Below are 17,991 nucleotides of genomic sequence, written 5' to 3'. Positions count from 1 at the left end.
TTTACAGCTCTCATCATCTTTTCTAGAATAGTTGACTTAGTATGTTGAGAAACCGTCCATGTAATTTTCGTTATTATTAATGGAAATTTTAGCTTTTGTTAAAAAAAACACACACGATCCGACCAATTATTTGAAGTTTGGTTCAATAGTAAAACTCACAATTTTATATTAATATTATTATTTTATGCTGCAACAAATTATAATAAAGATATAACAAAATAAATTATCATGGGATATGTAGTATTTGAAACATTAACTATATATTGACTCTAAATAAAAATAATATCTCCCTTTATTTTATTTAAGATTTTACGAAGGACTTTTTTAATACTTAGATTTTTTATGGATATTATAAATACTACATTTTGTAGATTAAAAGAAAAAGGAAAATCTGTTCAACTTCTAACCTACAGGATCGTTATGAAACCAAATATAAAAACTTAAGCACAAAATGCATTGGGAAAAGGTTCAATCTTTCTCCTAATATTTATGCCAAAATACTGATAAACCTCACATGACATATTTTTCTAAAATATACCCTAAATTTTTTAAAGATGACTCGATGTTACCACTGTTTCAAACGGTGTTGACCCTCCGATTCATAAGAAGAGTATAATTATGCCTTTAAAAAAAAATTAAGAGTATATTTAAGACTTATATCATGAAAAATTTATGAATTTTTAAGGAAATTAAAGGTGTTCTTATAATAAACTATTACTATAACCTAAACTATAAACTCTAAATATTCCAAAATTCTAAACCTTAAATATGTTATTTATATTGTATACAGTAATCTAGTTATATTTTTTATATATAATTGGGGAGGGGGATTCTGGAAGAAATTGAACCAACGGCCTAACAGTTTACTGTTTAGCGCTTATACTATTTGAGTTATAGCTCAGTGTTAGTAATATAGTTATATTATTTTTATTTAATAATTTATATATATTTAAAAAAATGTACAAATATGATTCCAATATTTTTTTTGGAAAAAAAACGAATGCAGTGACATATTTCTTTAAATATACCATTAATTTTTTAAAAAATATTCAATTATGCCTTTCTTGTAAAGCGGGAGGTTAACGCGTATGGAAGAGAGACATAATTGAGTTGTTTTAAAAAAATGGCCGCATATTTTAGACAAATTTATTATGAGGGAGCTTATCTGTTCTTCCGCATAAATATCATGGGCAAAATTGAACCTTTTCCCAAATGTATTTGCTGTAATTTAGTTGACAATTAAATTAGTTACAAATTGTCATATATAGGATCAAATTTTCATTATATAATATAGTAAAAGCCCAGTGTCAAGTTGTCAACAAAATTTTCACACATGCTATAATGCAAGTGATTAAGAATTAATAAGATTTGAGTTGATGGGTTAGATAACTAAAATATGCAAGTCTTGAGTTGACAGTTTCAGAAAAGAGAAGGAAATAAAATTAAACAAACTTTTGTAGTTGTAAATTGTCTTTGATTAGATTGAAAATTGCTAATAATGAAAAATCAATTTGATTTTTGGAAATTTGAAAAGCTGAAAATGTTACTTAATTCCAATCTCTTTTTAAATTTGACGTAGAAATAGCAAGAACAAGCTCAGGGAGCCATACCACATTAAAGAACCTAAAAAATTCTTCTTTTGTTCCCATTTCTAAGAAATTAAAAGCATTATTATTCTTAATATATAAAAAATATAATTACTTTTTTATATTAGTTAGTTTTTAATCAAAATATATTTAATACAAATATAAGTTTTATATCTTAATTATTTTTAAAAATAAAATTTATATAATATGAAATTCGATTGGAGCAGTAATTTATATGACAAAAAATGGAAGTATAAATAAGTGATTTTTTTTGAGAAATATAAACGAAATATTTAATTCAATAATTTTAATTTTTTGCATTATTAATACATAGTAATTTACTTTAAAAATATTAAAATAATATTATAAATTAATTTTAATTGTTAATTCTCGCTCACAACTACCCTAGAGTAGATCTATGTTTAATAAGAAAAATGTAGATGCATAATTTTAATTTCATGTATGCCCAAAATTGTTGTCATTTTCTCTTTCTTTTATTCTTTTTAAATGTTAATCTTGTATAAACAATTGAAGTAATAATACGTGGATAGTTGAAAATCATAAGTAAATTAGTTCTTTGGTTTCTAGAAGATCATAATTTGATATCATATTTATGAATATAGAAAAATATTGATTAGTTTATTAGTTGCTAAAACAATTATAATATGCATGAAAATACACCTCATGCTCCTCTGTTGCCCTCCAATCATGCCTTAAATTTGGAAAAAAATATATTGAATTAACTGACAAACCTCCTTAAACACACTAACTCCCGTATTTAGATCAGCGTTTCAACAAACAAACTAGTAATCCAGAAGGATGGTCTATCGATTTGTGATTCAATTAGTTATTAAATTTAAAAAAGGATTAATTTTTCTTAATTATAAATTTAACTAATTTAAATGTTGGTCAGATCACGTAAAATAAATAAAAAAATTAATTCCAGTTTAAAATATTCCAACAATTGATCAAACTTATTAAAAATGATAATTAATTATACATCAGATATATTTCTATTGATTTAGCCTAAAAAAAGTCAAATAAAGTTAAGTCCGTAGTTTAAAAAAAATACTTTTAAGTTATTTTACTTCGTTTTATCTATTTAATAGAATTTTTTTAATTTAGCTCTAATTTATATACAATGCTTCAATTATTTTTTGCCATCTCATATAAAAGAGAGAAAACGAGCTCACTTAATCAAATTGAGGGTATCTTTTTTGTAAGCCACAAATTTACCATATTTGACCTTTCGTGCAAAAATCAGGGAGTAAAATTGACCTTTATTTAATTTATATGTAGTAACCAAAATTTTCAAATATGAATTAGAAACACATAATATTAAAATCATTATATAATTTTTTTTTAAATGAGCACATCCCAATAAATAAGAATGTCCCATCTTGCACATATATTATATGAAAACACTATTATTTTTAGGAAATTGGTATTAGCAAGAATTAGCTTAGGTTTTGGTAAATAAATTAAAAATAAACCTATCCTTAATCAAAAACGAGAATTTCATTTTCTCCAAGAGAAACATAAACCCACAAAATAAGGAAATCAAAAGAAAATTAAGAAATGAAGGAGTGATTAGTACAAAATAGTAAAAGACAAGGGCAGGATGGTCTAAAGTCTCTCGGGTCGTTGACCCTTAGAATTCCAATGGCGGCCCCTACGCCGTTGGTGTTGGTTTCTTTTGCGAACTCTCTCTCAAGTTTTAGTATTAAAAAGCCAACACATACCCACACTGACTGTATCTAACAACACAACCCAAAACCAAATTATAAAAGAAAAAAAGTGAGAGAAGAAGAAGGATAAAGAAAAAACAACAACAGAAAAGGCTGCTCCAGTTCTCTTAAACAACAACAAGAAAACCATTACAATATATATATAAATACATACAACAAGAAGATCAGAGTGTGTGTTCTTCTTATTATCTATAAAATAACAAGAAAAAATGGAGTACTGTTTGTTGTGGTTTTATTACTGGTTTAAGGTAGTTGGGATGAGTTTATTGGGTTTGGTAATAGTTTTAAAGATTGTGGTTCTGCTATGGTGGAGACCAAGAAGAATTGAGGTTCATTTCGCAAAACAAGGAATTAGAGGGCCTCCTTATAAGTTTTTTATTGGCAATGTGAAGGAGCTTGTGGAGATGATGATCAAAGCTTCTGCTCAGCCTATGCCTCATTCTCACAACATTCTTCCTAGAGTTCTTTCTTTTTATCATCACTGGAAGAAAATCTACGGTAACTTCATTCTTATTTTGTTTTTAGTTTTGTATTACAAATAATAATCTTGATTTCAAAAAAGCTTGTGTTTCTGTTATGATGTGTGTGGGGGTTGCTATGCTTTATGATCCATCCTCCAAAATTTGTGTCTTTTAAAAGGCTTGTTTTTCTGAGTTCAGGTTACTTTTTTCCAGTCTTTGGATGCTTCATCTTCAACTTCTTACTTTGGACTCTTCTAATTTCAATTTTGAAACTAACCCAAATCACCGTTTTTCTTAATTAAAATTACTAAACAGTATTTATAATAAAAAGTAAAAAAGAAAAAAGAAAAGAATGGGAAATTTGTCCCAGTTGTCTTGTTTGTACTCATAATTTCTATTAGTATGATAATTTCCAAAAACAAATTGGTTAAAAGGGTCCTACAGAAACTATATCCATTTCATGCTCTCTCTGAATTAATGGCTGCCATTTTTTAGCTGCTCATTCCTCTTTTTGCTAACTCCATACTTTCTACTTGAGGATGTGCCATCAGTTCCTATTTGGTGCAAGAACCAACTTTGTTTCTTTCTGCCTCTTTTTTTCCAGCTTCCCCTTTTTTATTTATATTACTGTTAATATTTCTATCAACTTTTTCTTAATTAAACGGAAACTGAATTTGATCATTAATATTATTGTCTCAGGTGCAACATTTCTCGTTTGGTTCGGACCAACTGCCCGCCTTACTGTCTCCGATCCAGACCTTATCAGAGAAATTTTTACTACAAAATCTGAATTCTATGAGAAAATTGAAGCTCACCCTCTTGTTAAACAGCTTGAAGGTGACGGTTTGCTCAGTCTCAAAGGTGAAAAATGGGCTCACCATAGAAAAATTATCACTCCTACATTTCACATGGAAAATCTCAAAGTAAGTAATTAATCCTCATATTTTATCTTGAAAATTATTTAATTACTGTTTACTGAACCTCTTTATATATATATAGTTGCTGGTGCCTGTGGTGGCAAAGAGTGTGATTAACATGGTGGAGCAATGGTCGTCGTCGAAAACAACCGACGAGGTAGAAATTGAAGTGTCGGAATGGTTTCAAACCCTAACAGAAGATGTTATTACAAGAACTGCATTCGGGAGTAGCTATGAAGATGGTAAAGCCATTTTCAGATTACAATCTCAGCAAATGGTTCTTGCCGCTGAAGCTTTTCAAAAGGTTTCAATTCCCGGCTACAGGTAAATAAAATCCATTCAAGAAATCATTACTTTATTAATCTCAGTGCTGGTCTGAGTCAAATTTTGATTGTATGAAGGTTTTTTCCGACGAGGCGGAACATAGAATCTCGGAAATTGGACAAGGAAACGAAGAAATCGCTGATGAAATTGATCGACCGGCGGCGAGAAAGTTCGGGGCAAGAAAAGGGTGGTAGTGGTAAAGATTTGTTAGGACTGATGATTCAAGCATCAAATTCTTGCCCAAATCTGGTGACAGTACATGACATAGTAGAGGAGTGCAAGAGCTTTTTCTTTGCAGGCAAACAGACCACAGCTAATTTGCTGACGTGGACGACGGTCCTACTCGCTATGCACCCACAGTGGCAGGTGGAAGCACGTGAGGAGGTGCTGAGGGTGTGTGGATCACGTGACTTACCCACCAAAGATGATGTTGTCAAGCTAAAGACGGTAATACCCCCTCCCTAAGCTATCTTCACATTATGACAAAAATCTTGTTTTCTCTCTCTTTTTCTTTCCTCAACAAAATCTGCCACCTTTACCTTTTGCTTTGCTATACATTATATTATGTTCTATTCTACACTCCTCCTAATTTTTGTTCAGGGGCAGTTTTGTCATTTTAACTATAGGTCATCTGTTAAAAAAAAGTTAGTAACTGAAGATTAAATAGTTCAGTTTTAGCCATTTAGATCGATTAGATTCTAAATTTTTAAAAACCGGATTAATTAACCCCTAGTTCTTTAACTATCACGCGATGGAACCTTGCAAATTAGGAGTTAATCGACTTAATTTTTAGTGACACTCTTAATTATTGCTTGGAGACAGTTTTCTCATTTTAAAAATAAGGCTCAATAAAAAAAAATTAAATGGTATTTTAGTAATTTTATGGACTGATTGTATAATATGGTGTGCAGTTGGGCATGATACTGAATGAATCTCTACGGCTATATCCGCCAACGATCGCAACGATCCGACGGTCGAAAACGGATGTAGAGCTCGGGTGCTACAAGATCCCACGTGGGACCGAGCTTCTGATACCGATCTTAGCCGTTCATCATGATCAAGCAATATGGGGAAATGATGCAAACGAGTTCAATCCGGGGCGTTTTGCAGATGGTGTAGCAAGAGCAGCTAAACATTCTATAGCTTTTATACCATTTGGGCTCGGAGTCCGAACTTGCATTGGGCAAAACCTAGCCATTTTGCAAGCAAAACTAACCCTAGCCATTCTACTACAACGCTTCTCCTTTAGATTGGCTCCAACCTACCAACATGCACCCACCGTTCTTATGCTACTATACCCACAATATGGTGCACCCATCATTTTCAAAAGGCTACCCAAACCCAATTCAATTCACCCATCAACCTAAATGGGTTCATTCTCTACCCACCCACCCACAAAACAATGGTCCTCTATAGTCTATGCCAACCTATGCTTTTGTGTGACCCCTCAAAAAAAGAAAAAAATATAGGAGCTTTCAAGTGAGAAAATATTATTACATATAAATATATATCTACTCATCATCATCTTCTCCAAATTCCCTTTGATGTCTTACTAACCCTAGCTATTCATGCCTATGGTTTTTCTACCCAATCTATTTTACCTTGGCATGTAATTAATTGATCCATGGTTTTCATCAAAGTGTTTACCTTGGCATTTGAGATTTTTAATTAGACTTGGTATATTTGGTAATTAACAATTAGGTAGCTCTCCCTAATTTTATCTTTCTCTTGTATCTAATGTATAGTTGTAAGCAATCTCTATACAGTTTTGTAATATTGTAATGCTTTGATTAATTATTTTATTATTTAATTATCTAATGGATGCAAGATTTTAAATTTAAATTGTTAGTCATATTCGATTTTTTTTATTTTCAAAGTTTAATCAATGAAAGCATTCCAAGCTTAATTCTGGACAAGAAAATATGTAGCAATCACAAATTCAAGATTGTCTCGACACAACAGAATTTATTAAGTATTGAAAAGGAAAAGACATGCTCTACCTATATTTTTAGGGTTTTACTATTCGCCGCCCCCTAATTACTTGACACCGCCCCTTAAAAATACCCTTTTGCCCTACTTTTAAAAAAAATTAAAACTCTCAATCACATTCGAATACGTCGATTAAAATGACGAATAATGTAATGGAGTAATGCTATATAACCCAACACTTTTAACCCATCTTTTTGTACCGCCTGACTTGGCAATTAAAGAGTGGATTGATTAAATTCTGTTTTTTGAGAATTTTATAAGTTTTGTGTAATGGAAATTTATAAGTTTTGACGGGAAAGTATTATTATCGAGTTTCGTATTATTTATCGGATATAAATAATACGTAAAAGTAATAATTTAAGAGTTTATCGATTTAGTTATGGACTAAATCGTACGAAAGAAAAGTTTAAAAGAGAAATTGTTTAAGTTTAAGAAGTGAGGGACTAAAACATGCCTTTAGCCAACATATATATATATAAGAAATGATATAAATCATAAGAAGAGCAGAAGAAAGGAAGCTTCAGGAGAAGGGTTTTGGACGATAATCTTGCGATCATTACGGTTTCGCCGTTCGACGTCGGAATCACGCGTTTTTGGTGTCGATTTCTTCAGAATTCAAGCCTCTATCTTCCCCGAGCATTTAAAACAAGGTAAGTTGACGTTTTCTTGGTGAAAATGGATAATAGGTGGCTGTTTTACGTTGTGTCGTTTCGGTTCGAATCGAATTCACGTAAAACATGTTAAAATTGATTTTTTTGAAGTGTAAAATGATGAATTATGGATTAAAATGAATTGGGTATGAATTGGTATGAATTATGGGTGATTTGAGGCTTCGGAAATGGCCAGAATCCGTCAAAACGTCGCACCCGAAAGGGGTGCACGACGTGCTGAAAATCAGCACGTCGTGCTAGTGCGCGACGTGCACCACAAGGGGTGCACGACGTGCACCATGAAGGGCACGATGTGCCCTTCACAAAAATTGAAGGGCACGACGTCCCAAGCTGGCACGACGTGCCCTACATTGACTAGAACCTCCGTGGGACTTCCGTGAGTGAAAAATATCATCTGATAGCTTGATTTGGGTATGAATCTCAGTCAAATGTCTTGAAATGGATAAAAAACATTATAGAAATGAATGTTAATGTGATAAGTAAGAATTCAGTTAAGAAAATTATATAATTCCCAAATACGAGGAATAGATAAGTCGTAAGTACGACTAAGGATCATCGAGCTTTCAAGCAAACTAGAAGTGGAATCTAATCAATTTAAACCTAAGCTTTAAAAGTATTATACGTGCGAAAACACGAGGTTATTATCTAATTATTAAACGTTAGTTAATATGTATCAGACGTACAAGCGAGCAGTGAGGGCACCAGACGTGGGCTAGCGAGAGCATATCATTTCATCGACCACGTCATTGATTGGATAACGGTTTCTGTGAGTGGCATTTTACTTTTGTGTATTGTTATTTAAAAGTTATTATTTTGATATATTATGGATAACCACATCGCATAGTACATGATTTGATATATCGCTTATCGAATTGCTTTGATCGATTACCGTTTATCGTTATTATCGATTATTATACCGTTTATCGAATTATTATAGTTTTGAAACCAGTGTGTGATCCGAGGAAACATGCTACCTATTGGGCGTCAATAGAACTGTGTGATCACCGGTAAGTGTGTCAGTCTAGCGTGTCTAGATTGTTATCGTGTCGTAGAATTATATCGAATATCGAATATCGAACCTCGCTTATCGTATCGTATCGTATCGTATCGAAGTTGGAATGAGTATATCGAATTGGATACGAGATTTAACTCGGTTGAACTATCTCGGGACCCGTATCCAGTGGGTTTAACTCGGTTGAACTATCTCGGGACCCACACCTTGGGATTAAGAGACGGTAGTGGTTTAACTCTGTTGAATTATCTCGGGACCTTACCCATCGGATCGATCGAATTGATTATTATCGCTATGAATCGCTTATAAGTATAGATCGTATTGAGTATCGTGATTAGGATTTCAATCGGATCTAATACTTGGATTATATGATAGCACGTTATATTATATTTTGATATCGATTATTGATACTACTGATATGTTTTATCGTATGCGATGTTATGTTTTGACAATACTATTAGTAATGTGCTCACTCACTCAGTATTTTCCCAAATACTGACCCCTCACTTTTGATGTCTTTCAGGTACTTAGGGTGTGGACTTAGCTAGAAGCCGATTTTGGAATCCAGAAGTCAACTATGTATGTATAGTTCTCTGACTTCTGTGAATGCTGCAGTAGTGGTCCTGCGTCAACAGAGAGTAGCCTAGACAGCAGTAGATTTTGGTTATATATATATATATTACTTGCTGTTTTGTTTATACTTTTGTAGGCTACGTGTTTTATGTATACAGTACCGTGAGGCCAGTTCGTACAGAGTACGGTAACTAGAGCCCACGAGGTTAACAGAATAGTTAGTGTGAACAGTTGTGTATATATGTTATATATGTTTGCTTCTGTTGTGTTGATGTTATTTATTTATTATTTATGAAAAAATTAATAGTGATTTAAGGCTTGCTACGGGTTCCGGAGCTACCACTCCCGTTCCCTAGCGCCGGTTGCGGCTCAATATTTTGGGTCGTGACAGATAACGATTACAATTCATCGGATAACGAGTATCGACATTTCGCAACATTTTTTTCCGGCATTTCCGACGTAAAATCGGTTTTTTAATTTTTTTTTATTAATTTCCATATGGGCCGACGCCAATTGGGGCGTCGGCCCAAATGGGGAGACGTCCCAGAAGAGAGACGCTCCAGCAGGACGTCTCTCTTATGGGGAGACATCATAGAAGGGACGTCCCCTCATAAATGTTTCTAAAAAAAAATTAAAAAACCTTAATACGATAAAAAAACTTAAAATTGAATGTTTACCGGCGATTTCCGACCTCTACCTCTTCCGGAATTCAACATTTACACCGTATAATATGGTTTTCGTTCGATAGGTTTGAATTAATTCAGAGTATTTGTTTTTTTTTTAAAGGGCAAAAAGGTAATGTATGAAGTCGGTGAGTATTAAAAAAGGGCGGTGTTTAATAATCCAGTATTTTTTTCTTGCGCAGTAATAAAATGTCTATAGCCAACCAAAACATTATAATATTATATGTATGCACTAATCAATGCAAAATTACTAATGAATTGTTTGGATGCGTTATCTAATTTTCATAATCCAATTTTAAAATTTTAAAAAAAATGCAAAATTACTAATGAATTGTTTGGATGCGTTATCTAATTTTCATAATCCAGTTTTAAAATTTTAAAAAAAATGCAAAATTACATGCTTTAAACAAATATGCATAGATAGTGCTGGTTAAATTCAATTAATGATTTACTTTTTATTGAATTTTACTTCATTCATTTCTAAATTATAAATTCATATATATTCCTAACCCCAAAAAAATAAGTATATTATTCTTAAACTCTACAAGTTAAATGTAAATTCCATGATTTTTTCAAAATTAAACAATTTTTTTTTTGAGAAGAAAAATTGAACTTAATGAAAAAAAAATTGAAGCAACTATAACTACATAGATAGAGTTTAAAATAAAATCTCAAATAAAATTTAAAGTAAATAAAGCTAAGGATTACTAATTAATTCCTTAAAATTTAGTCCTAATGGACAGAAAAATGAAAATATTTTGAACTTTTTAAAGTTCTATCTAAAGCTTTAAAACTTTAGTTTAATTTCAAATTTGTAACAATTTTAGCGAATTCATCTCAATTGACTCAATAGTGTACGTGCCAAAAAACACGCCGAATGGAAAATCTTTGGACCATAAATTAAGCTAAAATTGCAGACATTCTAGAATTTTAATTAGGTTTGCAAAAGACCGAAAAAAAAATTTTAATTTTCAAATCCATTGGATGTTGCCATATAGTCGTAGTCTTTTACGTGGAGGCCACGTGAAACCGAACACACTTTTAATTAGATTAGGACGAATTTGCTAAATTCGGTGCCACCATTTTAAAATAGAAGTAAAATTATAAAATTTTAAAGTTAAAATTATGAAATTATAAAAAAAATGATTTTTTTGTCCGTTAATTCTAAATTTATAAACTCTATTATCATCAAATATTGCCAGAAGTTAAGATTGCAAAACCTTAAAGAAAACAATTATATACTACAATTTAATTGGTTTAACCGTTTAAGTAATGTTTAAGGTTCTTCATGTTCAAGTTTTTAATTTTTAAGTAAGTAATCTTGGATAGACGGCTGGCAACAACATGATTCCGTACTTGTCAGATTAGCATCCAAAATAAAAGAGTATTTAGAAAATTTTGTCATACAATTAGAACTACAAGCTTTGACATTATTGAATTATTAAGTTTGTTTGGCACGATAGAAAACGACTTTGCTAAACTGAATTAATTATATAAATCAATTGAGTATATTATACAATAATGTAGTTATACAGGTACACAAGAAAAAAAAAATTAAAAATCAAAGAAATTGCAAAATCAAAAAATTAGCTAAAACAATACAAAAACTTACGTGATTCGTTAAACGACCGCATCCAGCGGATAAAAAATTGAATTTATTCGCTAATTAAATCAAGATTATAAAAAAATGGTTGAGATTTCACTCTGACGTCCAAAACTCTAAAAATAGATTAAATTCAAATAATATTTAACGTAATATTAATTAAATGTTTTACACTTTTAAATTCTACAAGTTACATGACTAGTCTATTTATAGATATCAAATTTGAAACCAAAATATAAAAATTCTAATAAGATTATATTTCATTCCAGGACTAAAAAGTAAGAATCCTGAAAAATTATACTTCCTATATACAAAAAATAAACAATATTATAGATACAAATAATTGTCTAAAATTTATTAGGATAAATCTAAATGAGTTAATGTTGTAAAGATCACCAATTTTACATGTTTTTCAATTTATTCACACCTTTTAAAAAATAGTCATATTTGAGCACCAGCTTTTATTTTTTGCAAATTGATATAAGGAGTCATAATATGGTGTAATTTACTTAGGCGGCAGTCGAAAAATAACTTCCATTTCAGCAAATTACACGAATGAGTATTACCTCAGTAAATTACACCCTCATATAACGATTTGAAAAAAATAAAAGTAAAGGCGTGATTAAATTGAAAAAATGTGTAAAGTTGCTGAATTTTATGATATTAACCCAATTTTATTTAAACAATCATAAATTAATCAGAATTTTTGTTATAATCTAACAATCTCCTCGTTGACATGAATTCGCTTGTAAATTAGAAGGACAAATATAATTCCACCTTTTTCACCGCGCTCTAACTATACTATTTCAATTGAGGAACTCTAAACAAGCGAACATTTTCAATTTGTCAATGCACATAAATCAATTTATCTAGCAACCAATTGGCACGTAGCTGAGAATTTATTGATTAATATTGGCAATATCATAGGTAGAATCTGGCAAAAGAAACATTCGTAACTGCTCCATCAATCCCAGACAAGCGGCCAACTTTATGAACTTTTAGTAACAACACAACATCTTTTAAAATTTTAAAAACGTTGTTCCTGCCATAAAATTTATATTCACAGATTTCTAAAATAAATAAAGAGATGCGAATCTTACCTATTTCAACAACATGTTGAACGAATGTAAATATCTTGACTCTTACATCATATCTTGATTGAATTAATTAAAAAAAATTCAAGTATGATTGTTGCTTTAATTATAACTCTATTATCAACTTGTTGTAGTTTGAAACCAGCACAACGACATATGAACAACATGAATCTGTTTAAAACTTTGGTTCAATTCTTTTTGCTGTTGTTTTTGCCTTAACCGATCCTTCGGGAAGATTTGGCTGTAGGTCTGGTCCATAACAAAGTGATTTGATTTTGTTGAATTTGAGCCAGAAGCTGCTATCACGTCGTAATGATCCTCATCTAACTCATCTTTAACAATATTGGTTTCAACAATAGATTTTTGACAGTTGTTGTTTTTTAGATTTTTTCAATAATCAACATTTGGATTCCTTTTCTTCTTGCAATAGTTATAAAAAGTGTTTTAGTGTTTAGAATTATTGTTATCATAATACGTCTTCTTCATACTAGCACTGACTACAAAGGCTGAAATATTAAAAATCTTACTAGTATTTTCCATAAATTCCTTATTCATAAACTCATATAATAAAATGTCTGATTTAACTCACTCAATAGAAAGCTTATCATAATTAAATATTAATTTTCACGAAACTACTTATAATATGAAGGTAACGAACAGAGCAATATAAGAGAAAATTTCTTCATCATATTTAATACTTAGACTCTCTAAAATTCTAATAATAAAATATAATCCCCCAAGTGTATTTTTAAATACGTACCCTCTATCATGTTAAGCATATGTAGACTTTTAACTAGTTTATCTGCGAGCTTTTTCTTCAAAAACTGTGATTAAGTTTTCTTCGAAAATTTAAAGTGGATTTTTTTTATAGAACTTCACGTAAAATATCATCATATTAACATAGATAGCAGATAGAGCTCTCTCATCCAAACCTTTAATCTCGTCTTTAGTCTTCTCTGACAACTTGTTTCTCTCCAATAATGATTCTCATTGTCAAACTTGCATCAAGTAGTCACACGTCTTAATTTTTTATAAGATAAAAGAAATATGCAATCAAACTTCTCGATTTTAAATTTTGCGATAGCCGTATAAAAAAAAGTAATCAATAAATCCCAAATCAGAATTGTCGCTCTGATATCACCTGTGAAATAAGTCGCAACGGATAGCAGGAAAATAATTAGGAAATCGAGCAAATAATAAAATAGAGAAATTAACTAAAAAAATACAAGATCTATATGGTTCGTCAAACGACTACGTCCACGAGCGAAAGAATGAGTTTATTCACTAATTAAATCAATATTATAAAATAATGGAGATATTCACTCTAATGTCCAAAATTCTTTAAAACCGAAATGATTTAAGAAAATCTAACAAGAGTAGATTAAATCCATATAATGTTGAAGGTAGTACTAATTTGCTTTACACTCTGAAATTCTAAATCAAATGTACAATTTTGACTTTCATGTTAGAGTCGGTTTTTAACTTGAACCTTAATTTTTTGTTTGTTTGGAGGTGGTATCTAACATTTTCAAAAAAAATGACAAAATGGACCCTCCTGTAATATTTTTTGTATCTCTGCTGACGGAGACGACATGTGACCTACATGTGAGATTTATTTCAATTCGAACATCAGTGATTTTTTTTAATTTGGAACTTACTGTCATAAAAAATTTACAAATTAGACTCTATGTCAATGTCACCACGTATGAACACATCGTCAAAACGAGAAACAGCGGGAAAAAAATATGTTAAAGGAGAGTCAATTTAGTAATTTTTTGATAAAATTAGGTGTCACTTTCAAACAAAAAAATCATTAAGCTCCAAGTAAAAAAACCGAGCCAAACATGAGGGTTTAAATTGTAATTGTAGCTTAAATGTTATAAACAAAATTACGAATTGGACCCTCTGTCAATGTCACGTATATGCTACACACTGTTCACGTCAGCATGAGTAATGACGGAAAAAGATTCTATTAAACGAGGGTCCATTTTATTATCTTTTTTTTTAATCTTAGGTGTCACTTTCAAACTAAAAAATCATTAAGATTAAAAATCGAGTCAAACATGAGAGTGCAAATTGTACTTTATGCTAAATTCTACAAGTCAATATGACTTATGTATTTATATATATAAAATTTTTGTCACCAAAAAATAAAAATCCTAATAAGATTATTATTTTTTCCAAAGAATTGAAAGTTAGAATTCTAAAAAGGATAAATATTTAGGCCGACTTAATCCACCACTACATCTATTACCATTAAATTACACACATTTATAATAAAATTATCATCATTTTAATGATGTGTTATAATATTATTGGATCAGTCCACATATGATATGGTGAGATGAATCTATCTAAGATTTTCTTCCTAATAGGATGTGCTTCTTACTGATATACAGCCTATTCAATATATTACCATGCATAGTTAATTATTCGAAACATATTAAAAAAATTATTTAATTAATTCTGAACTAATTAAAATTTTGAAATAATCCAACATAACCAAATCAGAATAAGTATTTGGTTAACTGAACAATCAAATTTATGATATTATTAATTTCAGTGTTAATTTCCAGTTACTTACAAATTTATGGGGCAAGTTAATACTCGATTTTGTTAATTTAAAAAATTTATACTGAAAATCAAACCAAACTAAATTGACTAATCCTTTTTCTCATTATAAATTACGGGTTGTTCCCGCATACATAATCTACTAATCGAAACGTTATAATAATCTAGTGACCGAGACATTGTAATTCGATCTCAGAATTTTAGATTACATTCCTTCTTCCTAATGTAGTAAAATTATTGGGTTGTTTGAAAACATTCTTGGCAAAGACTAATTAATTAATATCAATTGGTTTCCCGATTAAATATGGTGGTAATATTTCATGATTTTCTAACTAAGAGAGGGGGAATTAATTGAATAAAACAAAATTAGGGAGCTTAGTGTTACTACAAGACCATATGGAGCCAATGCATGAAATAATGTTTAGAAGCAAAAGTGAGTGTAATACAGTATGCAAATTATACTTTAAATAATATGTGTAGAACTACAATGCATTCTACTTTATAGGGCATTGTAGTTTTGATTGAGAACTACTAAGATTAACTAGTATTTAATTAAGCATTTTGTTTTTGGTTTTGGTTAATGTTTTAATAAATTGCTTTTTGGGATCTTCTAATGCTCAAATTAAGGTGAAGATTGATGGTCCCCAAAAAGCATATGGTTAAAGAAATGTATACATATAAGCCTCTCTTCTTCTATTCTCTATTTTTGGTCTCTGTTTTGTAGCTTTTGTTAAAGGAATCAAAGCATGCCATGAACCATGTGATCACTTTCATAATTACCTTAATTACTTCCAATGTTCAATCCCTTTTCGTTATTTTTCATGAAATTCCCTTTCTTGGGCACCATTCATATAAATTCGGTTGATAAAAGTTAATTAGTAAATAAAATATTTTTTTTTTAATCTTGGAGAGCTATTGTATTGTGTGAATTATACAATAATAATAACTAATTCCATTATTTTTACTATTAAATTGAAATACTCCCACCTAATAAATGATCGTAGTTGAATGTTCAAACTCGAATTCGTTAATATAGAATAGTAATATCATACCAAAATTAGCTATTAGTTATAATTAATAGATAATATATTTTTATTTGTGAAGATTCAATGTACTTTGTGAACTATACAATAGAGAGTAATTAATTTCTTTACATTCACAATTAAATTAATATACTCACATCAAATAAACGATCGCAGTGGAATGTGTAACTCAAAATCTTTATAAATTATCGATATAAAATATCAATATCGCACCATGATTAGCAATTAGTAACTAAAATTCTGATGTTAGGATCATTTTCATTATTATTGATTGTTGATATTATTATTTTCCTATGTAATTGAGTAGTGTGATTGCATGGGAAGAGCCAGCATTACCCTTTAGGATTAATATGAGCACACATATATATTTATTTAATATAGACATGCATGATCTTTCATTACCTTTATTATCTTAATAATCTAAAGTACATGTCTCTTAATAATGTATAATCATTTAATTAGTCTTTAATTAATAGTATTATTGTTAGCATTAGAGGCTGCATTCATTTGTGCTTTGTCTAGAGCATGCCTCCATATCACCTCTCTAGATAGCTAGATGACAAAATTAACATTCTAATTAATCAAATGGAATTATTATATTAATGGACAGAACAGAATTAATGAAGATATATATTATTTTTTCCTTATATTATTATTGATGATCACATGATTACCCCATTTAGAATCAATATCAAGGATGGCCAGCTGCTTATAGTTATTGTCAATAGGGACATGATCCCTAATTACTAAGTTAATAGAGTCATGATTAAACAAAATTCACATTTGTATAATCATATTGTCTCTTTCTTTGCACCCATGCCAAATCTATATATTTGAGCTGGCTAATTTCTTGTTTCTACCCTTTATTAATGCAATTAAGCCCTCTCCTCTACATTTACCTATTGCCATGGCTCATGAGGCATTAATTGAACAAAGGATCAATTCACACCCTCAATTTGGCACGAAATATCAAAACAGTCATTTTGGATGATTTTAGACCAAACAAACCCGCAACTATATCAAAGTGCATCAAATTAGCCCCTCTCTCATTTTTTTCCACCCTTAACCAACGATTGAAACACACTCTCCTGTTAAAAGTTTAAAATAATCCCTATTATTTAAAAAATTTACTAATTAATATCTAAAAAATTAAAAAAATAAATTTTTGAGGTGCTCCTCCTCAGCTTCTCGTTGAGGAGAAAATCTGCTCCTCGACGAGCAGACCCATCTGGGTCTGCTTCTGCATCGTGGAGGAGTAGACCAAGATAAGTCTGCTCTCTGCTTCGACGATCTGGGTCTGCTCTCTCTGCTCTAGCGAAGAGGAGACCCATCTGGGTCTGCTCCTCCATCGTGGAGGAGCAGACCCAGATGGGTCCGCTCTCTACTCAGGATTGGGTCTGCTCTTAAGGAGCAATGCTCCTGGTTGAGGAGCAGATCTGCTCCTCGTTGAGGAGCTGAGGAGAAGCAGTTGCTCCTCTTTAAAAAATTAAAAAAAATCATTTGAAAAAAAAAATCTGGTGAAAAAAAATCTGACGGCAGTTTCCGGTGAATGCGCTGGTCGGCGGTAGAATAAAGCGGTTTCTGGTGGAAAATGAGGGGTGAATTGATTTGGTTTTACAAAGTTTAGGGGGGGTGATATTCCCACTCTCTTTGGATGTTTTTGATACGAAAACACAAATTGCGGATTTTTTTGACCCAAAACCGTCTAAAATGACT

The 17,991-nt window shown here is 30.8% G+C and overlaps 1 protein-coding gene across 1 annotated transcript; it reads left to right on the top strand.

The window, feature by feature from the left end:
* Nucleotides 1-3,313: 3,313 nt before the first annotated feature.
* Nucleotides 3,314-6,878, top strand: LOC126666238 (cytochrome P450 734A1). Its single transcript, XM_050359246.2, has 5 exons — nucleotides 3,314-3,832; nucleotides 4,495-4,718; nucleotides 4,795-5,036; nucleotides 5,114-5,483; nucleotides 5,948-6,878. Exons 1-5 carry the CDS (start codon nucleotides 3,544-3,546, stop codon nucleotides 6,401-6,403), a joined length of 1,581 nt encoding a protein of 526 aa, XP_050215203.1. The 5' UTR covers nucleotides 3,314-3,543; the 3' UTR covers nucleotides 6,404-6,878.
* The last annotated feature ends 11,113 nt before the right edge of the window (nucleotides 6,879-17,991 follow it).

Source organism: Mercurialis annua, linkage group LG1-X, assembly GCF_937616625.2.
Source record: "Mercurialis annua linkage group LG1-X, ddMerAnnu1.2, whole genome shotgun sequence".
Classification (NCBI taxonomy): Eukaryota; Viridiplantae; Streptophyta; class Magnoliopsida; order Malpighiales; family Euphorbiaceae; genus Mercurialis; species Mercurialis annua.
This window is presented reverse-complemented; position numbering and strand designations above follow the sequence as displayed.

Excerpts from the sequence above, each read along its gene's own strand:
- LOC126666238 (XM_050359246.2), top strand. The coding sequence starts at position 3,544 with ATGGAGTACTGTTTGTTGTGGTTTTATTACTGGTTTAAGGTAGTTGGG. Across the intron at positions 4,719-4,794 it reads TTCACATGGAAAATCTCAAA|TTGCTGGTGCCTGTGGTGGC; the intron begins GTAAGTAATTAA and ends ATATATATATAG. Across the intron at positions 5,037-5,113 it reads GTTTCAATTCCCGGCTACAG|GTTTTTTCCGACGAGGCGGA; the intron begins GTAAATAAAATC and ends GATTGTATGAAG.